The 26,716-nt window shown below is 41.0% G+C and overlaps 1 protein-coding gene across 3 annotated transcripts in view; it reads right to left on the reverse strand.

Moving 5' to 3' along the window:
* cdk6 (cyclin-dependent kinase 6) overlaps positions 1-20,507 on the reverse strand; it is an 81,304-nt gene extending 60,797 nt beyond the window's left edge. Inside the window, exons 1-3 of one of the 3 annotated variants that reach the window (XM_034160544.1) lie at positions 20,418-20,507; positions 18,916-19,252; positions 2,004-2,139 (exon numbers count right to left, since the gene is read on the reverse strand). In XM_034160544.1, coding sequence (XP_034016435.1) covers positions 2,004-2,139; positions 18,916-19,139 — 360 coding nt within the window. In that variant the 5' untranslated portion in view covers positions 19,140-19,252; positions 20,418-20,507. Of the gene's footprint in view, positions 1-2,003; positions 2,140-18,915; positions 19,434-20,096; positions 20,259-20,417 lie in introns of those variants that run through there. The other 2 variants (XM_034160543.1, XM_034160542.1) reach the window with 2 other exon arrangements.
* Positions 20,508-26,716: the final 6,209 nt, after the last annotated feature.

Below are 26,716 nucleotides of genomic sequence, written 5' to 3' on the forward strand. Positions count from 1 at the left end.
CTCTGTATCATACAGGAGACTCTGTGGTGCTGTTTGCTGGTTCGGAGCCCACAACAGAGCCGGTCCTTGCCAGACTTGAGGGACCAGTTGTTGGATAACTTTGATAATAAAATTTAATTTAATTTAAAATCAATTTTATTTATATAGCGCCAAATCACAACAAACAGTTGCCCCAAGACGCTTTATATTGTAAGGCAAAAGCCATACAATAATTACAGAAAAACCCCAATGGTCAAAACGACCCCCTATGAGCAAGCACTTGGCGACAGTGGGAAGGAAAAACTCCCTTTTAACAGGAAGAAACCTCCAGCAGAACCAGGCTCAGGGAGAGGCAGTCTTCTGCTGGACTGGTTGGGGCTGAGGGGAGAGAATCAGGAAAAAGACATGCTGTGGAAGAGAGCAGAGATCAATCACTAATGATTAAATGTAGAGTGGTGCATACAGAGCAAAAAGAGGTGAATAAAAAGAAACACTCAGTGCATCATGGGAACCTCCCAGCAGTCTAAGTCTATAGCAGCATAACTAAGGGATGGTTCAGGGTCAACTGATCCAGCCCTAACTATAAGCTTTAGCAAAAAGGAAATTTTTAAGCTTAATCTTAAAAGTAGAGAGGGTGTCTGTCTCCCTGATCCGAACTGGGAGCTGGTTCCACAGGAGAGGAGCCTGAAAGCTGAAGGCTCTGCCTCCCATTCTACTCTGACAAATCCTAGGAACTACAAGTAAGCCTGCAGTCTGAGAGCGAAGCGCTCTATTGGGGTGATATGGTACTATGAGGTCCCTAAGATAAGATGGGACCTGATTATTCAAAACCTTATAAGTAAGAAGAAGAATTTTAAATTCTATTCTGGAATGACACTACTAAATGACACTACTTTTTGGACACCGCAGTCTCGTTTGAGGGTGGGCGCTAAAGGGGTAAAATATAACTCATATGATGTAATTTTTCTACTTCCGGGGGAAAACCATGGTATTTTCAATGGGTTTTTGGGTAAATCACACGCAAACAAAGTGAAAATACAAAGAAAACGTGACAATCGGTGGAAAGTGGAGATGTGTTGCAGTTTGTTTATGACCCAGAGCACAAACATGTCGAGGCGGGTTTGCAGGTGAGCGAACACAGCTACTCTGGTTAGCTGTGTAGGCTAACACTTAGTGACACGACGTCTCCCACTTGCTTCCCTTAGCCACTAAGATTTGAAAAAGAAAAAAAAACTTTTCGCGACTGCTTCAGTGATTGCAGCCGAAAACAAAACAGTACACCATTTTCCTTGTGAAGCTTTGCTGTGTATATATATTGCACAATAGAGCACAGGTCCCCATAAGTGGTCAAATCCCACGATATCAGGCAGTGTTCAAAAGAGCCTGCGGTGCCCTATTGCAAGAAATTTTTTCAGTTGTGGGACCATCATATTCCTGAAATTGTCGCACTCCTCCAGACAGGTGGACGTCAAGCTAATGCATGTGAAAGTAACAGTAAACAAACACTAAATATAAATTTAAAATAAAGCACATTAACCAGGTGCAGCTAAGCAAAAGTCGTCACCCTTCCAAGGCTACAGGAAGTGTTTGTGTCAGCAAAATAAAAAAAGAAAAAAAAAGAACAGATGTTGATGATGCAATGCATTCAGGTTGATTTTTTTCTATACGCAGTTGCCTGAATTATACATACAATTATTAGCAGCATAAACTTGGAGAGAGAGAAAGGGAAGAGTGAAATCAGAGAGGGCTTGAAGCCTCTAATTTGTAGTCCCTCTGCCACATGTGCTGCCCTTCAAAAAGCCCCAGCATCTCTGATGTCGGAGGCCAACTGCATCTCCATCCCAAGAAAAGGCACCATGTACCCAAATGACACCGAGGACTAGACTTTCCTATTTTATAAAAAAGTAATCATTCAAAGTTAGTGTAGAAATGTTTCTAAACATAATTATTTATGTAATTCTCCACATTTTGTGAAGAAGACAGTTTAAAGTGCTACAGAACAAAGAGTGAACAGGAGTGGCTACCTTGATGGTTTCAGGTGGTACTCCAGGATCCGGGGCTTTCTCCAAGTAAGTGGTCAGGTCCTGATCCACGTGCTCAAACACCAGAGTGAGTTTGGTTTCACGGTCAGTCCGAGAAACAGTACACACATCAAACAGCCTAAAACAAGAGGTGAAGGTGCAGGGCATCAATACTTATGATTGTAGTAGTTTCACTGTGATCACCATGCAGCAAGTGTACTTTTAACAACTTCATCTGTTCTGTTGTTTACATTGTTATTCGGCTTTTTACTTTCTTAAAGTGCATATCTTTGGAGAAATGAAATGGCAAATGACCTAAATAAACAAACTGAAGAAAGAATAATGAAAATATTGGTGTACTGCGTTATGATTTTGGTGCCATTGGCCATGAGATATTAAGCACTAAATGTGGGGAATTTAGCTTGATTTTGTCTGCTGCCTGAAAAGCTCAGATTTACAGTTTTGCTGGGAATATTCATTTTCATGATGCAACTTTGGGTTCCCCACTCAGAGCAATTTTGGCAAATGATTCCAAGAGGATGGGAAGAAAGGAATTGTTTTCGTTTGGAATTGGGTGTTTGTGTATGTTCACGGATGTTCATGGTTTACTTTGAAATGGTGAACAGGAGTGTTGTAGGAGGGTGCATTCTGTGATTCACACCAAGAGGGACGGACTCTGAAAGCCTGAAAACGCCACTGTTGAGAGTCAGCACTGAGAAGCTAGAAGAATTAGCCTGTTTAGCTCCTTGCCCATATGGGAAAGCTAAAACCATCAAAGACATGTCTGCCACACACACACACACACAAACTGGACATATAAAGAATTACATAATGGTAACCAAAAAAGACTGAATTTTCTGTTCAAGAAACGTCATCATATATTTACATTTCAGTCATTTAGTCTTGTTGACGGCGTTACAATTAGCTAAATACTGATAATCCTCAAATACATCTTGCCGTGCACTGGGATCCACAGTAGTACTCTTTCAGTTTCATACACAGAGAAGAAATATTTTTTTTTAAATGTGTTTAACCTGGGTGATTTATTGCTGATTTAGGCATTATGTTAGTATCATGTCAGTGTCACATCACTTGGAAAATGCCTATTAATCTCCCTTGCAGTTTTCAGGTACACTCTGACTTATTTTATTTTTATTAACTATATCAGGGCCCACACAAGTTAAAAACTTGGAAGAAACTAGTATTATTATTTATGATTGTTTATTTGCATATTCAGATCATCCCCACTTTTTGTGATGTGGGATTACATTTGAACTGTACACATTGTTGAAATTGCCATAACCCGCATGCATTTTAAACTCAGAATTCAGACAGACAGTCACATGACATGGTTGCAAACCTGTACATCTAAATGTTGTGTTTTCACTGCTACGGCAATGCAAAATATCTACCATAAGAAATGTGTAATTATGCATCGCAGCCCCATATCAATCCCCAACCCGGATCTCTCCCCACCAAAAAAAAAGCATTAAGACAGTCAACATTAGACATGCTGCAGTTTTTCTTCAACCAAATTATAACATGCATCCCACTCTCAGACAGTGCTAAGGGTGACTTCATCCATTTAGGCCACTGTCTTCATCATAACATCAAGAAAAGATTTTGCCCACTGCCAGAAAACCAAGGATTGAGCTGGTTGCCATCTCAAGGCCAGCATTTTCTTATATCCCCAGGGAGACCAAATTATGGAATATGTCTCTACAGGAGTTAAATCAACAGAGGAGTTATCACTAAGTCAGATTAAAAATGGTGAAGATGAGACGCTAACTTTAATATATAACATAAATGAAACATACAGTTGTGTACAAAATAATACTATGTTTTAAAAAAGTGATTCAAGCTCAAAATCCTTAAAATACCTTTTATTTCCATACATGCAAATACATTCAGAACACTGTACATTCAATTCAATTCAAAAGCAAAAAATGAAGAACAATTTTATCAAATTTGATATTACTTTACAGAAAGCAAAGAAAAAGGAATATTAGGCTGTTCAAAAAAATAGCAGTGTCTGGATTTTTCTTTACAAACTCAAACACTGAAGATTTAGCTTACCTGTGAATCACTGAACTAATATTTATTTGTATAGCCACCGTTTCTGAGAAATAAATCACATCTGCGTTGCATGGACTCAACCAACTTCTAGCACCTGTGAACAGGTATACCAGCCCGGGATGATTGGCTACATTCCACAATTCCTCTGTATGTCTTGGTTGTTCCTCAGAAACGGTCATCCCACAAGTTTTGGATGAATATCCCGGGATTGGGCTGGCCACTCCATAACGTTCATGTTGGTTTGGAACCAAGATGCTGCTCGCTTGCTGGTGTGTTTGGAGTCATTGTCTTGTTGAAACACCCATTTTGGTGGGTCACCTGACAGACTGTCTGTGGCCCCTAGACCTAAAAAGAACAATCTTGCTTTTATCAATCCACAAAAGGTTGCGGCATTTCTCTTTAGGCCAGTCAATGGCAAATTCTAACCTCTTCAGCACACGTCATGTTTTTCAAGAATGGGACTTTGCGGGGGCTTCTTTCCCACAGCTTGGCTTCACATAGGGATCTTCTAATTGTTACAGCACTTACAGGTAGCTAACTTTAGGCCTTCTTTGATCATCCTGGACCTGATCATTGGCTGAGTCTCTGCCATTCTGGCTATTCTTTGATCCCTTTGAACGACAGTTTTCCATTTTCTTCCAAGTCTTTCTGGTTTTACTTGCCATTTTAAAACATTTGAGATCATTTTAGCTGAGCTGCCAATCATTTTCTGCACTTTGTTATACGTTTTCCCCTCTCCAATCAACTTTTTAATCAAAGTACGCTGTTCTTCTGAAAAATGTGTGGAATGACCCATTTAACGCAGACAACATTTGCTACTGTTGTCCTTAAATAAGGGCCACGTGTAGAGGATGTAATAAGGGTCACAGAAAGAAAAATGCAGACACTGCTTTTTTTTTTGAACAGCCCAATATTCCTTTTTCTTCACTTTCTGTAAAGTAATACATTTCATGTTTTGAATAGAATGTGCAGTGTTCCCAATGCATTTGCATGTATGGCAATAAATATTATACTATAAGGATTTTCAGCTTTAGGCTACTCACTTAAAAAAAAAAAAAAAAAACACACACACAGCAATTATTTTGAACACAACTGTATAGGACATAAACCACAACTGGGAGACAACAATGTTCATAATGTGGCACTTTTCTGGGCGTTAGGTGCATCCTACAAGTAATGTATTGATTGGTGATCAGAGTTTATGGCTGTACTATACAATTTTTTCCACATCACTTCATCCTTTTTTTTGCCCTTAAGATGCCCGTTGCTCAGGGTCATCATCGCAGTAAATAGCCAGATACCTTTCCTGGTGCAAATCCAATTTCATAAGTAGAAACATGCTCATTGCTCCTGGTGTTCCCAAGCAGTCTCCCAGCTAAGTTCTAATCTGAACCTACTCTTTACATGGCTGTAGATCCCTTCATCATTCACAGAAGATACATTCTTACACCATGTATCCTCTCTCGGAAGAGGTTCAGATTAGAGGTCTACACCGGATCATAGTATTATCGATGTAATGCTATAAGACATTTGGTATGTGTACCGGTAATCCTGTCCCCATATTTTTAATATATCAGCGTTGGCTATTACAAGCCGTTAGTCTGTTGTTTTGTGCAGCAGCTCCAAGTTGAATAAACAGTTTATGTCATCTCCCTGTCTCACAGCGCAGTGATGACCTAACGAACAAGAGAAGCACGTCTGCGCTAAGTTTTACAAACATATTATTGCTTTGATTTTCTTTCAATATCTGTGTGCATCCTCTGAATGACAGCAGCTAAAAAAAAAGGCAGTACAGCAGTGGCGAGTTAAAAAAATAAAGCACTGCTTTTTTCACCAAATACGTCAAAGTCTCTTTTTGAGAATGGCACAAGATAAAAACATGGACAAAACCTTCTTACATGTCAATCAGGTACCACTTTCCACATAAATACACAGTTCTCCATTCTTTCAGCTCGACTGTGCAGGCCAGGAGTGTAACCAGATCGGAAAGACGACAGAACACCACTCCCCAACACTCTTAAATGTTTTTGCATGTACTATTCCAACTAATAATAACAACAACAGTAACAACACCACCACCACTACTACTATTTTCGATTACATTAAGCAGCATAACTAAGGCTGGGTTGCATACTAACACCGTACACTATAATTTATGAATGCATATAAATAAAATTAATATAACCAGTATTAAACATATAAATGTATCGATATTGTAAATGCATTGAATATCGGATGCTCAATGTATGGTATCATATCAAGTTGTGACAAACAATATAGAACCTTAATTCAGACATAAATTTGTATAATTGTATAATTTATTTATATGTAGGCCCTGGTAAATCTAATATTTTATGAAGAAGAGTGTCAAATGTGAGTACCTGCTTTTATGAACAGTCTATTACTAGATGAGTGTCACTCATCTCATAATATCTATTATGAACAACAAACATCAATACTACTTTTATTTCAGGAACCATTCTTTCTGTTGTGTGGGCCGCTGAAGAGGAGGTACTGCTGGCCCACCACCACCAGAGGGAGCCCTGCCTGGAGTGCGGGCTCCAGGCACCAGAGGGCGCCGCCGCCTCACGGGAGCAGCCTCGGTGACAGCTGTCACCCATCACCTGAGACAGCTGACGGCAATCATCAGTGGGGTATATCAGCAGGACGGCATCTCCACCTCATCGCCGAGATATCGTTTCTACCAGAGAGGTAACATATCGAAGCAAACAGAGTACATATTTTTGGATTGAGCTAGTTTATTGGATTACTGTTCCAACGAGAGGTGGAGGTACCATTCCTGCTGTTCGGAGTTCTGGGTGCAAACGCGCCCCCATCTAACTGTTCTTTGTTCCTCGCCAGCAGTACCAGGTCCGACACGCGGAGGCAGTGGCCACCTGGGAGTTCGGGACTTGGCGGCTCCAGTATTCCCGGGGTCCTGTGGCGGAGGAAGCCGTGTGGTTCCGGTCTTACCTTGGAGAGGCGTCTCCTATCTTCGAGCCTGCCCACACGACACTTTTGTGAATTGACTGTTGTCCATTTCTGTAATTGGTTGTATTCGTTGTGCACATTCACAACAGTAAAGCGTTGTTATTTTGACTTACTCCATTGTCCGTTCATTTGCGCCCCCTGTTGTGGGTCCGTGTTCCTACACTTTCCCAACACTTTCATAAGAATGGTTTTCATGAGTAAAGCCTGCAGGCTAAAGCAGACATGCTGAAACATCAATATTATCCCATGATAAAGTACATACTGGAAAAACTCTTTCAAGTGACTCTCTCAAGACTTCTACTACTGCCATGCAACATTTCATGACTGATCAAAGTTTATGGTTGCATTTTACTCGGCAACAAACTAAGACCAAGGATTCAGACTATGTTAGCTGACCGGTTGCATTTTACTCGGCAACAAACTAAGACCAAGGATTCAGACTATGTTAGCTGACCGGCCAAAGTGAGCTTTGGTGGAAAGCTGAAAAAAAAGAAAAACCTATCTATGTCCTCTTCAAAGAGCTGGGGACTACAACCAGCATTCCTCAGCCAGCACTATGACAACTCCTGATGCTCTATGGTAAGCTGAATGGAGCCTATCGCTCATCTGTAGCGGCTGCACCTTTTGTCACGGCAACCACAGTGGAGCCTCAACAGCCATGTAACAACAGGTTGGTGTTACATATGACTGAAATGATATCAGTACCATCAACATCAAACAAGTTACATGTCCACACGTATGTTTCGAGTGTAAAACCAATGTCATCTAGTGACTAAATTATCTCATTAGACATGATGGTAGAACACTGATCACCAGAGGTCTGTTTCCCACAAAGCATTTATTAAGGGATGTCAATCTTGATACTACAGTACATATTTTAATGTTTCAAATTATTTTCAAAGCTTGCACAATGCATGTGTTGTTAGAACTCAGAAGTGGCTAATCTGCATAAGATGTTTGAAATCGAAGCATGGAAAGAAATGACTAAATCTCTCCGGAAATGCTTTCATTCCTATCCAGCGAGGCACTGTGCACCAGTGCCAACACCACTATCATCACTGGACCTGGAAATTTTGGAGTCAGTACAGTGAGTGAGCAGTAATTCGTTCAAGGAATTAATACTGTGAATGATGTCACAAAACAGATGCCCCCCCCTCTCTTAAAGTACTGGGGTTAAACACCCCTTGCTACCCAATTGTTGGGCAACAATGGGGGCTCTCAGCAGACACTGAACATATGGAATGAATAATGGGCCTCATTACAAACATCCAGGGGTCGCATGCAGTCACACAAAAGGCCTACTCTGCTTGGCTAAACTTGAGAATGGTGAGGATCCTATGATATTCAATGGCCTTGATGGCTTGCACTCTAGAAACTTTAATTGAAACAAATGCTCCTGTATTGTCTGTGTTTTGCAGTGGTGCACAAACATGTTAAATCATTACATCAAGGCATGACAAATTTAAGGCCTGCTGACACAATTGTGTTACAATAGGAAAAAAGTGATACAATTAAGAGAAATGCCATTATTAAAAAATGCACTGGGAACAATTGTTAAAAGCTCAAGCTGTTTTTAACTCTATTTAGAGCTTCCCCTTGAATCCCAAACCCCTCGATATGCAACAAAACATCCACCAAGGTCAGATTTTGACCAGTGCCAAAATGTGGCAGTGTATTTAACAGCTGACCTTCAAGTTTACAATTCACTACAAATTGCAACAATGTGGTTTGTGTGTGCATGTACAACAGGAGGTTCAGCTAAATACTTAATTTTCATGAAGTTCTTTTTTTAAAGAATTTGGACTCAAGAAAGCAAAATCTCAAGAAGAGCATTGGTGACAGGTCTCACGAAAAATAAAACTGAAAAACTGCACAACAGACATAAGTATACCCGATGTAGCACTTTGCAAAAATTACCATTCTCATATTGTGTGTGTGTGTGATGTAATCATTGGGTGTGTGGCTAAGGCTTAATTAATAATGTGCACATGAATGGCAGTGGCCACACATTCAACAAATGCATTTTTCATTTTTACCCAAGGCAACATATGGCCATCAAGTATTGCGAAGACCTGGTGTCCGTCCGTCTGTCCATAGCATAAGTCCACTTCTATTACTGCCACAGTCAAAATTTCTATGGATCTAATTTGTCTCATTAATACCTGCAAATGCACAGAGAGTGACCTACAAATATTCCTTTATTTGCACAACTTCCACTCTTGTCAAAAGCTCATTTAAGCGCACATGCAAGGCCTCCTGCGACGCTGTTAAAATGTAAATATTGCTTTTCATTGATTGACTGATAGAAGGGCTTTACTGAACATGTAGAACTGTACATAAGACAACAGGATCTTAATAATTAAACTACAAATTATAAATAACACAAGGCTCATACGGCCATAGGTATTTTAGCATTGTGTTATATTTAAAGTATGTATAGTATCTGTATTATAATAGACAAATGACCTCTGTGTGCATGCGTCCATGCGTGCATTTGGCTTCGGTCATGCTAAAACCGTGGAGAGCTGACATTTGCCATTTGAATGCTTATGTATTTTGGGTCAAGGATGAACACTGTGAAAACGGGAAGTTGATAGGATTAATATTTTTGGAGAAAATAGCCATTTCAGCTAACCATTAAACAATGGACATTGTGCTGCAATGCACCATGGAAGTTCGAGGTCTGATATTTTAAATGTTATTATTGTGGTTCATGTTTGTTTTACAGGGTTGTTAGTGTCATTGATTTATTGTTTTTTTTTTTTTGTAGTTCAGTTAGTTTAGTCAATTAAGTTTAGTTAAGTAGGGGCAGGGGTGGTGGAAAAGCGGTCAGTGCGCTTGGTTTTCAGTGCGGAAGGTTGCCACATTTCTCCAAGTAATGTGGAGTTGCATCAGGAAGGGCATCCAGCGTAATGACACAAAACTAAAGTCATTTCAAATGGCAACTTTCTGGCTTTAAGAAACACTATAAGAAATCAAGAAAAAAAGATTGTGGCAGTCAGTAACGGTTACTTTTTTAGACCAAGCAGAGGAAAAAATATGGAATCACTCAATTCTGAGGAAGAAATTATGGAATCACCCTGTAAATTTTCATCCCCAAAACTAACACCTGCATCATATCAGATCTGCTCGTTAGTCTGCATCTAAAAAGGAGTGAACACAAGTCTGCATCTAAAAAGGAGTGAACACACCTTGGAGAGCTGTTGCACCAAGTGGACTGACATGAATCATGGCTCCAACACGAGAGATGTCAATTGAAACAAAGGAGAGGATTATCAAACTCTTAAAAGAGAGTAAATCATCACGCAATGTTGCAAAAGATGTTGGTTGTTCACAGTCAGCTGTGTCTAAACTCTGGACCAAATACAAACAACATGGGAAGGTTGTTAAAGGCAAACATACTGGTAGACCAAGGAAGACATCAAAGCATCAAGACAGAAAACTTAAAGCAATATGTCTCAAAAATCGAAAAATGTACAACAAAACAAATGAACGAATGGGAGGCAACTGGAGTCAACGTCTGTGACCGAACTGTAAGAAACCGCCTAAAGGAAATGGGATTTACATACAGAAAAGCTAAACGAAAGGCATCATTAATGCCTAAACAGAAAAAAACAAGGTTACAATGGGCTAAGGAAAAGCAATTGTGGACTGTGGATGACTGGATGAAAGTCATATTCAGTGATGAATCTCGAATCTGCATTGGGCAAGGTGATGATGCTGGAACTTTTGTTTGGTGCCGTTCCAATAAGATTTATAAAGATGACTGCCTGAAGAGAACATGTAAATTTCCACAGTCATTGATGATATGGGGCTGCATGTCAGGTAAAGGCACTGGGGAGATGGCTGTCATTACATCATCAATAAATGCACAAGTTTATGCTGATATTTTGGACAATTGAAAGGATGTTTGGGGATGGTGAAATCATTTTTCAAGATGATAATGCATCTTGCCATAGAGCAAAAACTGCAAAAACATTCCTTGCAAAAAGACACATAGGGTCAATGTCATGGCATAGGGTCAATGTCAATGAGCAGATCTGATTTGATGCAGGTGTTAATTTGGGGGATGAAAATTTACAGGGTGATTCCATATTTTTTTCCTCAGAATTGAGTGATTCCATATTTTTTTTCCTCTGCTTGGTCTAAAAAAGTAACCGTTACTGACTGCCACAATCTTTTTTTCTTGATTTCTTATAGTGTTTCTTAAAGCCAGAAAGTTGCCATTTGAAATGACTTTAGTTTTGTATCATGTCTATGATCTGCTTTTTTTCTACAAAATTAAACAACTGAATGAACATCCTCTGAGGCCGGTGATTCCATACTTTTTGCCAGGGGTTGTACCACTTATCTGGGTCCAGGTCACAGCGGCAGCAAACCAAACAGCACAGCCCACACTTGCCTATATTCTCTCTTTCCGTGGGATCCTGAGGCATTTCCAAACCATCTGGGAACTATAATCCCTCCAGCATATCCTGGGCCGCCTCCCAGTTAGACGTGCCTGGAAGACCTCCCGAGGAAGATGACTGGGGGGCATTTTCACCAAATGCCCAAACCATCTCAGGTGGCTCCTTTCGACGTGAAGAAACAGCGCCTGTACTCCAAATCCCTCCCCGACAGTCAAACATCTAAACCCTGTCCAGGAGAGTAAACCCAGATACTGGAAAGAGGAATCTCCTTTCTGCCACTTGCAACTGCTACCTTATTCTTGAGGTCATTACCTAAATGACAAAACAGAATGACAAAACCTACCATCCCTGGTTCTCAAGACCAGGCACCTAAGTGGCTCTACTCTATTCTTCCTTTTTCAGATATTTAGATATACCTTAGTATACACTAGTACACTTCTACCTTAGAACTGGAATATATTATAGAATTTTCATGACCATAGGTGAGGACAGAAGTGTAAATCTGGCTCAGCTCCTTCACCACAACGGTCTGGTACAGTGTCCGGAGAAAAAAAAAAAAAAAAAAAGACGCTGTCCCAATCTGTCTATTGATCAAATGCTCCAACTTAACATTACTCGTAAAATATAGCGGGTAGAAATCCGTGTGACTCAAATGCAACCAGTACAATCACTGACAGTTCAAAGAATCGATGCCCCATGAAGTGACATAGTACTTGCAATCGAAAAACACAGAAATTGTGAAAATAAATCAAAAATAATATTTTCTAGTAATCATTTAAATCCTTGGTAACAACATATCTGGGAGAAACTAAACCATGAGTGGCTATGGATGGTAACTGATGATGCTGCATATAGACAGGAGGTGGAACAGTTGGTCCTCTGGTGTGGTCAGAACAATCTGTAGCTGAACCCACTCAAGACTGGGGAGATGATAGACTTCAGGAGAAACGTACATCACTCTCCACCACCACCACATCTGAACCCCAATCTTCTTCAACAACACTGTGTCTACTGTGGACCATTTCCGGTTCCTGGAATCCACCATCTCCCAAGATCTGAAGTGGACCTGCCACATAGACTCCATCAGAAAAAAGGCACAGCAGAGGATGTACTTCCTCAGACAGCTCAGGAAGTTCAACCTGCTCCAGGAAGTGCTCATCAACTTTTACACATCCATCATCCAGTCAGTCCTGTGCATCTCCATTTCTGTTTGGTTTCCCTCTACCTCCAAATATGACAGGCACAGACTTCAACAAACTGTCAGGTCTGCAGAAAAATAAATAAATAAATAAATAAAATAAATCATCGGAGCCAACCTGCCCTCCATCCAGGACGTATACCGGTTCAGGACCAGGAAGCAAGCTGGTAACATCTCTGCAGACCCCCCACACCCTGGACACACACAGTTTAAACTCCTCCCCTCTAGTCAATGTTACACAGCTCTGTATGTCAAAACAACCAGACATAGGAACAGTTTCTTCCCACAGGCCATCACACTGATGAACAATTTAACCTGCCAAAAACTCACTAATTCATATACCTTGTGTACAACTTCAATCTGTCTATTTCACAAATTTGTTTTCCTTATTGCGCATTTTATTTTACTTGCACATTTTACTATGAATTATTCAGTGTTTAGTGTATATTCATACATATACAGAGAGAGTGCAGCTCAAAACCGAAGACAAATTCCTTGTATTCTTGTGGATACTTGCCAAATAAAGGCTATTCTGATTCAACTAGATTCTAAATTGTCTTCCACAGAATATGTTCAAAGTGTGAAATCAAAGGTTCTCAAAATAGATTTCCTCCCCAAAATCACTAATCCATGACCAACATGTTGTATCTCGTTTCATATCATGTAACAAACTTATTACTATGTATCAGCCTTATCAATTCCAAGGGTCTATTTGAGGCCATATCAAAACTACAGAGAAAAAATGGTAGTTGTGCGTACATCCTATATTAGGCCAGGTGCAGGACAATCAGGAATTCCAGGCAGAAAAAAGAGTGAAAATCCGCACACTGGTTTAAAGCTCCCAAAATCTTTTTATTGACTGAAAAAGCAATGTTTCGACCGCAAGGTCTTCTTCAGTGTATAACCAGAAGCACAGTATGGTCTCCCCTGCCACCTAGCCTGCTCAGTCCCAATTATAATAGAGTTGTGTATATAAAAAAAAAAACTTTTAAACATCAATAGAAGTTTGTTTTGTTTTCCCTCATCACAGGGCCATGACTGAATAACATACTTTCAGTGAATATGAAAAATGTATTCCCTAAAGTATTAAAGTTATAGGCAAAGTTTTTCGTTTAAAAACAAACAAGAAAACAAAAAAACAAAACAAAACAGGTTTTTACCCCAAAATACGCAGGGGTATAGGACAATAATGCACCATCTACTAATCAACCAGACAAAAGATGCTGGCACATACAGAATCTCTATGTCCACATTTAGTGAAACCGTAGTGCCTGGAAAAAAACTCTGACGTAGGGTCCACGCGCATAACGACAACGCCAATGAGGATGACAGACGGATCATTCATTATATAGACTAGCCCAACAACCGGCCCTGAATTGGGCCAGATACTGGCCTCTCTCTCCTAGCCTATGATTGGTTGGTGGCCGAGACGCTGGCATCAGCCTTACTCTGATGTGGTGCGAGCGTTGTTCTCCTATTGGTCATTTAGGAGTAGGAATTCCAGTGCTGCTTTCCTACTGGTTGTTTAGGAGGGGGAATTCTCACTCCAAAATGGAGGCCAGTATCTGGCCCAATTCAGGACCGGTGTCACAGACCGAATGGTCCGCCTTTTGCATCTGTGCATGCGTCATTTCGGACCACAGCAGCATGTCTGAGATGGAGTTTCTTCACCCAAAGCAATCAAATGGATTAATGGGATTATTAACCATCAGATGATAAAGGTAAAATCTCTTAAATCATTCTAAAGTCAGTTATAAGCAGAAACTCGACGAAAATCTGTGATGCCTTGAAATGACTGATGCGCAGTGAACACATCAGATAGCAGCTTGTTTAACCGCAACACTGATCGCTTCTGTCGCCTTTTATGATGACATAATGCGGAATTTATGTCTGCCGAGGAGATAGCTGATGACTGGAGTGCAGTTTTAAAGGCCTGTCACAGTGGCGTATTCATAGAGCGCTCACTTCACGAGGAGTTTTTTTCTCAATATGCAGCAGTATGTTGAGGGTTACGTGTGTAGGACGGAAGAAATTAAACCTGTTTAATTTTCTTCGGCGTACAGCACAGCATGGAGCCTTCACGCGAGTACATGCAGCGCCGTGCTACTGTCCGCTATTGTGAGCCTGCCCACGCTGCAACACGGTACTGTGCGCCACTTCACATCTCCCTGTTGTTCTTCTGGAGCTATAAATACTGCAAGATCATTGCTTCACTTTATCATACAGGACTCATTATATGAGGACTGTTTCACTGTGTCGCATTGTTTCATAAAACCTCTCTCTCTCTCTCTCTCTCTCTCTCTCTCTCTGAGAGAGAGAGAGCGGTTTTATTTTGAGTCTGACTCTCCTTAAAATAAAACCGCTCTTTCTCCTCTATCAGACTCCTTAAAATAAAATAAAAGCGCTCTCTCGCGCGCACGCACTCTCCCTCCTCTCTCTCTCTCTGTGTGTGTGTGTGTCTAATCAGAGCTGTGACTCTTTAAAATAAACGTGCACTCGCTGCATGTGGGTGCGCTCATCAAACGCCCTGATCGATCAGTCTGATCAAAGCTGAAAAGAGCTGTGACTCTAAAATAAACGCGCACTTGCTGCATAAAATAAATAAATAAATAAATAAATAATAATAATGTTAAATGCCTGTTTTTGAGCCGCACCACACCATGCAGTAGAGAACAGAGCGCACTTTCACACAGAGACAGAAAATAGCACAAACTGGTGCGGCATGGCACATGCGACTGTGTGCACACATTAAAGACCGAATGGTCCGCCTTTTGCATCTGTGCAAAAGGTGGACAGCTGCAAGTATGAACGAACACTGTTAAAGGCTGAGTACGTGCGTATTTAAATGAAACAACGCTGCAATGAGCAGCTCTACGAATACGCCACTGTGACAGGCCCTTTAAGCAGAAACGAGGTGTTAATCCGTGAACCACGTCATCGGGGGGTCCGATTTTTACTGTTCGGTTGGCGACACCAGTTGTCGGGCTATACATACTGTCACAGTGCATTGCATGTGAATCCCCTTTCACATTGGTGTATTCATAGAGCTGCGTATTGTAGCGTTGTGTTTATTTAAATACGCCCAAAATGCTCATGTACTCAGCCTTTATCTGTGTTTCATACTTGCAGCTGCATGTGTTCGCTTTTTAATGTGCATAGTCACGTGTGCCTTGCCGCTATTTAAACCCAGTTCACTCCTGCCGGCTGTGCAGAACACATCACTGCACTTGGAAAACAGTGGACTGTATCATGAGGTTTTTTACAGGTGCATTACTGCCACAATCAGGGCGTTTGATGAGTGCATCAACATGCAGCAAGTGCGCTTTTATTTGAAATTTACAGGTTTGATCAGACCTGATCGATCAGGCCCTTTTGATGAGCGCACCAACATGCAGCGAGTGCGCTTTTATTTTAAAGTCACAGGTTTGATCAGACCTGATCGATCAGGCTGTTTGATGAGCGCACTGACATGCAGCGAGTGCGCTTTTATTTTAAAGTCACAGGTTTGATCAGACACACACATACACACACACACACACAGAGAGAGAGAGAGAGCAACCTGCTGTTTCTGTATTTCTGAGTTGAGGTTTGATTCCCTGTTCTGAACACACAGGTGCTGTGGGCTGTGTGATCATGTTCTCCAGCTGACACACTCAGTTTTTGGTTGTGTACAGGAGCGCAGTGTCGCACAGACTTGCATGCAGTAATGCTGTGCTGCGCAGACCTGCTTAAAACTCAGCGCTCTACGCTGAACTAAATTAAACATGTTTAATTTCTTCTGTCCTATGCGCGCAGCCCTCAATATACTGCTGTGTAGGGAGCAAAAACTCGACGTAGAGCAGCTAAAAGGGGAGGTAGAGCTGCTCAACTCAACGTAGATGATAAGCCACAATGAGCAGCTCTACGAATACGCCAATGTGAAAGGAGCTTGAATCAACAAGACCCTGAGATACTTAAAACTCCTCCACTTGGGGCAGTAATTCTCCCCTGAGCCAGAGGGGACAGTCCACCCTTTTCTCACAGAGGACCCTGGTCTCAGACACTCGGCCTCAAACCTGTTCAGTGCGCATTGGAGGTTACTGCCTGATGAAACTAACAGAACCACATCATCCACAAAATGCAGAGATGTTAATCTAAGATTACCAGAGAGGACACCCTCCGGTCCCTGGCTGCACCTTGAAACCCCATCTGTCAACATCACAAACATGATTGGTGACAAAGAGCCACCCTGGCATAATCCAAGGCCCACTGGAAACAGGTCTGATATAATGCAGAGAATGCAGCCACAACTCCTACTTTTGTCATATTTAGACTGGACTGAGTGTTGCAGCAGTTCTGGTACCCCATACTCCCACAGCACCCCTCACAGGATACCTTGAAGGACCCAGTCCGTATGAGGTAGCCACAACACACATGTAGACTGGTTGGTCATACTCCTAAAACTCTTCTAATATCTTGCAAGGGTAATGAGCTGATCCACATTTCCACAGCCACCTGGGGTAAATTCAGCTGACTGGACATGAAAGGCACACATCTGTCTAGTGCTAAGGTCTCACAGTTGGCAGTGCATGTCAGAGCACAAACCAAGCATGAAGTCAGAGGAACTACGTGTAGACCTCCAAGACGAGATTAGGGTTTCTAATGGTTTCAAATGTGGTATAGTTTTGAATATGATTGCAGCATTTTAAAATTTTGACCCCTGAGTAATTCTTCAATTAACCCCTACCTGGCTGCATATTGAAAATTCAAATGGACACCCTACCTTTTCCATAAAGTAATGTCTAAGGTGTATTCGTGCCAAATTTGGTGCTTGCATCACCATTTGAAATATTTTTTTCAGTTATCCGCTGCACTATATATTGTATAAGAATGAATATTATAGAAAACAAGTTTTGCATATAATAAAGTGATGTGACAAAATTGTGGTACATTTGCATTTTTAATAGCTGACAGTGTACTGCACAAAGGGATAAATTTCCATTTAACTATGATAATTAATGTGCATCTGACAACATACGGCAACTTACGTTGCAGGGAGACATGGAAACTACAGAGCATGGGGTAGCAGGAAGTCCAGGTTACGAGTGTGTATAGCTCAATTGCAACTGACGTCACATTTCCCATGATCCTCCCCGATCTGCCATTTTTGATGTATACAATTGGCAGAGGCTTGTAATTATTCTAAGATTTATTGTGAATTAAGTAACAATGACAAGGCCAGATATCAAGAAAATATCAGTGTGGGGGGATTGATCCCTACAGCAATGTCCCGATAACCCCGTGAACTCGGACTACGGCAGCCCCGGCTCCAGTTATGGAAATCCCAGGTCCAGCTTCGGGTCTCGGCAGACCGACTTACCCGTCAGTCCGGACGTCTCCTCAGAAGCGGTGCAGAAGGTCCGGGTGGGCCAGCAGGAGTCCAGCGGGCTGGGAATCAGTATTAAAGGAGCCTGGGAGAACCGCATGCCCACCCTCATCTCCGAGATCTTCCTGGGACTCTCCACCAATCAGAGCCGAGCTCTGCGGGTCGGGGACGCAATCCTGTTCATCAACGGGAACGACCTCGGCAAGGCATCGCATGACCTGGCGGTGCAGGTGCTGAAGAAGGCCAGCAGAGAGGCGACGCTGGAGGTGAAGTATGTTCGGGACGTTACGCTGTTATTTAAGAAGCCAACCCTGGTGGCTGATCTGCTGTGGGACAGCGTTCACCCACAGTCGCCAACTTACAGTGGCAGCAAGTACTCTGACTTGCCCAAACACAGCAGCTCCTTGTCCTCTTCAAAAGACAGCACACTGAGGTTCTTCGCTGTAAAGATGGACCCACTGCCCACTCCAGGCACTCAAGCAGAATTGTTAAAACACCCGACAACTGTGCATATAACTCCCATTTTGCGCCTTGCTCAACGGTTGCCATCGCCTTGTAGATTAAACATGGCGGACACTAGCGAATCAGAAAGGATCATGGGAAATCCTTGACGTCAGTGCAAGCCACCTATTTACAGGAGGGCATGGAGGGCCCTCATAAGCGCCCCACCTGGTTACACCCCTGCTGACCACACAAGTATTGGGCAAGGATATGAATGGTGTGCACCAAACTGCTACTTGCGTTGACAACAATGCAGTTGTACTGCAACCTGAGTTTTACTAATGTGAGGGGGGGGGGAGCAATGTCCTATAGGTCATGTGTCACATCACAGCAGGAGCAGCAGCAGTGTGTTGGTTCTATCTCCCCCTCACTCACCTGACAACATTGGGGTGCTCGAAGGCTTCAAGCTGCCTCAGTACCGCCACCTCCCGGATGGTAGAGAGAGGCATACCTTCTTCTTCCGTCTGGACGCGAACTCTTTTCAGGGCTACAAATCGTCCCCCGTTCTTCAGGTCTCTCGCCTTGTACACTTTCCCATAAGCGCCTTCTCCGATCTCAGCCACGGGCTCATACTGAGTGCCAGCACTTTCTTTGTCCATTTTTCCCACCTCTGTCTCTCGTCTCTTGTTGAAAATATTGCGGGGAATCCCGAGCCAGAGATGTTTCTCACAAAGGCATATTCACAGAAACAAGAAGTTGGCACATGCACCGTCTAGAGAAGAGGGAGACAGAGATGGACGGAGTCACCATCTTTGTCAGCTTGGCTCAAATTTTGCTCCAGGTTGCCATTAACAGGACTGTCATGTTTTATCCCGACTATCAACACAAGAGCCCCGAACTCCTCCTCCGCCTCCTCCTCCTCCTGTTACGCACGGCAACTTATGTCCTCCTACCTTATAACACAAAAACGCACAAAAATTTAAAATTAGCTTCACTTAATGTCTTATTTAAGCTAGCTGCGCATTAAATAGACAGTGTCAGGAATTCGCACGTGCAGCGATATTAGCTAAACGTTTTATTTATTTTTTTTAAGTTTATTTAATTATTTTAAATACAAAAAAAAAAGACACCGACAATTTAAGTCAGCAAACTAAAATTATTATTATTATTATTAGCGAATGGTTTGTTAAAAGTTTGTGCTCTGAGAGCGACAACATTGGCGAGCACGTGGCTGCGTCTATTGACTGCATTGTTTGAACTTCCTGCAGCGTCGGTCCCATTTAAAACGCTCATTACACACACATACAAAAAAAAATACTCACGTTTGGACCTCAAAAGTCGTCACGTTGTGCAAAACAAAGCTGCGCCAACATTGTAGAGACATTTCCACCATCTTGCGCGCCTCCCTTTAATTTTTTTCTAATTTATTTACGCGTGCGCCAAAAAAAAAATAAAATAAATAAGAAAAAATTCTAACGTGTCGCATAAATGCTCATAAGGGTATCTAAAATATATGGCTACAGAGGAGTATTTTTAAACCTCGCGCAAATTAGTTTGAGCTCCCACTATGGGTGTATTTGCAGCTTTTTTTGTTTTGTTTTGTTTGGTGGGTTTACCTTGTGTTGCGTTAAAGTGTAAAGTAAGCATGTCGGAAAAAACGCAGTCGTTCGTGAAGTGGGCTCCTGCCTCAAACGAATCCCTGTCCTCTGTCCTCCATGTGGGGGCCACACAGGTAGCTCTGCACGATCTACCGGAGGAGGAGGAACTCTCACTGCAACTTAGTGTATGTGCGCGCGCGCGTGCATGTAAGGGAGTGGGGGGGGGGGGGGGGGTCAGAGGACAAAGGCAAAAGCGTGATGTCGCCCTCCAAACCACGCTCTTCTTTGGATTTTTCTCCTTTCCTCCTCCTCCTCCTCCGCCTCCTCCTTTTCACGTACCCCCGGACTGTGTAGCCGCAGCCCGCGCCTCTCCTCTGTGAGCTCCGGCTCTTCTCCGCTTTCCCACGCCGGCTGAATGTGGCCTGACCCCCTTCAGAGAGGTTTGACACGGAGCGGGGATATTTCCGCATTCTTCCACCCACAACAAAGGCCCGCCGCCTCCTCCGCGCTCTCCCTCGGCCTCCGCGCTCTCCCTCGGCCTCCGCGGTGCTTTACCATTCAGAGTCCTCCCTGCAGGGATTGTCTCCTGTGTCAAAACCGGGAGCACCGCAGGCACTGGGAAGGGAGAGGGGGGGACAGAGGAGGGTTTATTTATTTATTTGATTTGATTTGATTTTGAACCTGGGTGTGTCTCCTCCCCCAAACCGCTGAGATAGTCTGGTGTTAACAATGAGGGGGACACATTGTGACAGCTTGATGGTCCACGCGGGGTCGGGTTCAAGGCCCGATGCTTCATCTCCGTCACAGGACTCCTCTGCTCCTCCGGTGGTCTCTTTGAAGACATGTGGACTCCTACACACTCTAAAAACAGATTAGTTGAAACAACCAAAGATTGGTTGAAATGTGTCCAATCCAACCAATCTGTCGCAAACTCATTATCTTTACAGGCCATATATTGCAGGAATTTATTGTTGTTATTGTTGCTTTACTGTTGTCACTCTAAGAAATGTAACATACACTCTTAGGCATAAAATGTTGAATTTAATTGAGAAAGTTAAGGTAGCTCTTTCCACATAACATTGTCAATTAAGTGCAAAACAATACTGTAGTTGAAATTAATTAAATCCAATGAAACATTATTACTTAAATCCCAATATTGTGTTGCACTTAACTGACAAAGTTATGTGGAAAAAGTTACCTTAACTTTATCAATTAAATTCTACATTTTATTTCTTAGAGTGTGTTAACTTTTTATTTTTATTGTTATTAATAATAATAATAGTATCTATGTTGTTAGTATTTACGTATTGTTTAATTATGTGATAGTATGATTTTTATTTAGTAACAACAATAAGTCTTATTACTGTTTTGCTGTTTTTATTATTGATGTAATAACTGTTGTTACTGTTTTAATTATTTAATAATAACATCAATGACAATAATATTGTTGTCATTACTGTTGTGATTATTGTTATTGTTGCTGTTACAATTATTGCTGTTGTTTTAATTATTTTTTAAATAATATAATTATTATTGTTAATGCTGTTATTATAATTTTTGTTGTTATTGTTTCTGTTTTTGTCAGAAATTGTCAGCTGTCCAAATAACCAAAAAATGCAGCTGACATTACTCACTGTTTGTATAGAATATACGCAGTTTATGTAATACTCTCTGGGTTTTAATTATAGTTGCATTAAGTGCAGTGTGTAATGCAAATTACTTTCTAGAAATAAAAAAAATTGTGTGTAGAAATTAAAATGTGGAGCCTACTTCATGCAAATATGTATTTATGTCTAATGCTTTTTATGTTTTTTATATTACATACAATAAATAATATAAAAAAATTTGACTATACAGTGCAAAATTCTCCTGCATGCAGAATACCAGAAAACATAAAGCAGATATGCTTTATGTTTTCAGATATGCAGATATGCTGCAGACATAATACAAAAAGCTTCTAAATATCAAATTGTTTGGGATAAATGATTAAATCTTATGATAAATATCATGTCTGAATTCCACAGTTTTACAAAAATGTCATGTGGATCAGGTCATTATTCTTTGATAATCCTATGTTTGTTGGATTTAAGGAATCACACCTTGGACCATGAACTTACAATTTATTCAAGTTTTTATTAATCTGAACAGGTCTGTTCATTTCTTTAATATACTGCTTTCTTTTGTAAAATAGCTCAAATATTTCTGTTAAAAATAATCTTAAAAATGTCTTTAAAATAATATTTGGAAATTTCAAATAATTTTTTATTGACGTGCTGATGAAAAACATTTTTTAAAATCACATTTATACATAAAAAAATAGGGTGCTTTAGTTCTCTTCACAGTACTGTATGGTGTTGATATTTACTATTTCAAAACAGAAATGGCCAACTGGAGGCGTATGGGACAGACACAGCATTAGTCTGGCTAAGGTAGTCTCACTTTCAGATACATTTCCAAAAATTTAAAATCAAAATGACAAAAGTTATAAAACTAACATCCAGAAAATCTACAGAGCATCAATGAAGCTCTAATCATATAAAATTTTGATTAAACTTTTCACTTTAGAACTAATTTGTCCAAGTAACAGTTGTGTTTTGTTTACTGTGTGTAAATGGTGTTTACATAGAAAAATTCAGCTTGGACCATATCTAGTAGTTCTTTTAACAAAGCCTAAAACTTATGACTGGGCATGGTTGCGCATCTAAAAGATAAGTTGATGCACATTATGTTTAAAAAAAAAAAATCCCTTGAATGTCTTGTTAAACAAATTTAAAGTTGTTGTGAGTGGTATGGAAGATTCTCCATGAAGCATTTCAACCCGAGAACGTTAATGACAACATTAATGACAAGCTATTATTGCAGTGTTTTAAAATTGCTTTAAAAATCAATTACTATAATGTTCTCTGTTAAGATATTGTATGCATCTTTGAAAATACAATAGTTTGAATATTTTATGTATACACTTTTCATTTATTAACCAAATATAAAGTTCCCAGTAATTTCAGTTTGATATAATATATGGTCTGGTACTTTGAGGGTGATGATAAATTTTAATGGGCACCTCAATATCAAAGCTGATCAATAATACTTGTATAAATAAAATAAATACTGTATTATTTATTACACACAGTGACATATTTCACATCTGTCTGAAAAGGTCTCCCAACTAATTAAAGAAAAAAAAAAAAACAGCAACATATTTTACATTTTGACATAGTTTGACATAACAAGTGTTGATATCCGATTATGTTTATGATGGGTGATCCGATAGGATATGGTGATCCGATCACCATAACCCATTGGATGTGCATTAGATCACACAGATAATATTCCTCTTGATGATATAATTGAGAATGCAAACTCGTTTAAGCTACACTGATTGCATATTCATTGTAAATTTAAAGTTGGGGCCTAAAAGGACATGGGAGCACACCATAGCTACTTTAGACAAACCAAATTTAAATAATTTGCATGACAAAACACAGAGAATGCTGTATGCAGTGGATCCCAGCCCCATTACAGTAAATGTGGACATTTACATTTTTCCGTCATCATTATTCTTGTGAATTCATCTCTGAGAGCCAGGGTTTAAAGGTATTTCTCATTTGACTGCAGAACCAATCAGATCTGTTGTGTGCAGTGTGGAAATCACACCCACACACAATCTGAAACAGTGTGAGTGATTTATACATCGCACAACAACGATGGATTAGTCAGTATTTGACTGATACATTTGTCACGTGTTGACACTCATCCGGCTCTTCAGGGAAATATTTCAGAAATGATGTAGTGCAACAGTCAGAATATAAAAGAAGGGTGAACTTAAATCTAATTCTTACCTTTTCTGATAAAACATAATAAAAACATGCATTTCCCACCCTTGATGTGAGCTATTTTGTTTTTAATAATTAATAAGTAGATAAAATAAAAAAATATAAAAGAACACATCTGATTGGTCAGACATTTTATGACGTATGCATATGGGGACCAAGCTCCCGCCTTAATGCAAGTGAGAAGCACTAGGAGAGTGTATTTTGCAAAAATGGGGGTGTTTTGCATGGCTTCCGGCGACACTAACGAGGGGTACAGAAGAAAGGATGTTAGCTACCATAGGATGTAAAGAGAGGCTCAGGCAGTGGCTAAGTGCAATGAAACTAAAGTACCCACCTGTTAACGGGCTGTCAAAAGTGTGCAGTGACCATTTTGAGCGGGACTACTATGAAAGAGATTTTCAAGCAGAGCTCATGGGTTCAAAACCAGAAGACTTGCTGAAAGACCCTGCAGTCCCAACGTTATTTGACTTCAGTCAGTGTGTAAAACGCAGGGCGAGTCACAGTCAACGTGAGCCCCGGAAACATGATCCCAGTCAAGAAAACCAAAGCCAGCTGTAGATGTGAGCACAGAGACAACCGAGAACTGGGCCAAGTCACTGACAGGAGCAGATTGAGAGGCGGAATCTCACAAACTCTGAGATGGCAGGAACTTAGCTGAGCGGAGCAGAGCAGCACGCTCTGAGGCAGAGTGCAGATGAGCAGCGGCACAGCAGCGCGATCCCAAAACTAAACGGGAGGACCTGGTCAATGACCTGACGAGAGCTTGGATCACAAAGATTACATTTGTAACACACTATGCCATCATGGTTTAAAATCCTGCAGGGCAGCAAGGTCCCCCTGCTCATGCCAGCACATGTTCAGGCCCATTTGAAGATCGCCAGTGACCATCTGGATGATCCAGAGGAGACATGGGAGAAGGTCATGTGGTCAGATGAGATCAAAATAGAGCTTTTTGGTATCAACTCCACTCACCATGTTTGGAGGATGAGAACAACCCCAAGAACACCATCCCAACTGTGAAGCATGGAGGTGGAAACATCATTTTTGGGGGGTGCTTTTCTGCAAAGGGGACAGGACGACTGCACTGTATTGAAGGGAGGATGGATGGGGTCATGTATCGTGTGATTTTTGCAAACAACTTTGTTCCCTCAGTAAGCGCATTGAAGATGGGTCGTGGCTGGGTCTTCAGCATGACAATAACCTGAAACACACAGCCATTGCAACCAACTAACAAGTGGCTCTGTAAGAAGCATTTCTAGGTCCTGGGGTGGCCTGGCCAGTCTCCAGGCTTGAACTCAATAGAAAATTTTTGGAGGGAGCTGAAACTCTAAACCTGAAAGATCTGGAGAAGATCTGTATGGAGGAGTGGACCAAAATCCCTGCTGCAGTGTGCAAACATGGTCAAGAACTACAGGAAACATCTGACCTCTGTAACTGCAAACAAAGGTTTCTGTACCAAATACTGAGGTCTGTTTTTCTATTGTATCACATACTTATTTCCTGCAATAAAATACAAATGAATTATTTAAAAATCATACAATGTGATTTTCTGATTTTTTTTTCGATTCTGTCTCTCATAGTTGAAGTGTACGATAAGTGTATGATAAGTGTACCTACGATAAAAATTACAGACATCTCCATTCTTTGTAGGTGGGAAAACTTGCAAAATTGACAGTGGATCAAATACTTATTTGCCTCACATTATTTTCTGTCAGGTTTATATTCACATAGCTTTATACTTAGTTTAGTCAACTTTAAATTCTACAAATTTTGCATAAATTTTATCTTCAGATGACTTTACATTCAGTTAGTGTTCAATTTTGTTAGCTTTTTACTTTATGTGCTATTAGTTTATATTCTGCTATTTTGAAATTTATTTTATTCAGTTGGTTTTGGATTCTGTTGGCATGTTTGCTTCATAGCAGCAATGTTCTGGTTCTGCCACTGTCCACTTGCTTTGTGTGAGAAGTTTGTGGCTTTCCCCTGGCGCTCAGGTTTATCACTTTATTAATGTTGTGCTGTAATTAAATTTGTGGGATTCCCAACAAGCTGCTAACATCATCGATGGCTTATACTCAGGTACTGTGTGTGTTGTGCAGACCGTGGGCAGAATCTCTGACTTATTCTCAGTGAAATCTGCATTCATTGTGGATATGTTCTGACTCCTGTAGTCCTCTTACTACTGACCTACCTTGACTTTGTGGACAATGCTGTGATCTTTGTGGACTCAGCACATGAGAAGCTGAGGGAGGAGTTGGAGTGTTTGGGTTTGGAAATGCTCTTGATCAACAGTATGCTCCAGGCTTTCAGTGATTTTTTGGACTCGGCCACCAGAAGTGTTTCTGTGAAAGTGTCAAACTTGTAGAAACACTCACTTATCTCAGCAGGGACGCTCATGTCTTTGGGGGTCTGGCATTTGAGAGCAAGAGATGCCTGGCAAGAGTTTAAGGAATCATGTTGTTGTTGGACAGAGGTGTTTGGCAATGCTGATACCTTTGCAGGAGCATGAAGATCCAAGTCATTAGGGACCTGGTGCTTTCTCTCTTACCGTATGATCATGAGATTTACATACTAACCAGAGACCAAAGCTGACAACTGGATGTCTTTGGTAGTGGGTCTCTTTGGAAGATCCTTGGAATAACTGTGTGTCAAAAGAACAGTTATTTAGGGAAACTCAGATAAGTTACACAACTTTCCTTGTGTGGAAACATCAGCAATGATATTTTGGCTATGTGATGCGCTTGTCTGGGCATGGCCCAGCACATTGCCTTAGTGCTGGGGATCTTTAAGAGCTGGGTGCACTGG

Source organism: Thalassophryne amazonica, chromosome 20, assembly GCF_902500255.1.
Source record: "Thalassophryne amazonica chromosome 20, fThaAma1.1, whole genome shotgun sequence".
NCBI lineage: Eukaryota > Metazoa > Chordata > Actinopteri > Batrachoidiformes > Batrachoididae > Thalassophryne > Thalassophryne amazonica.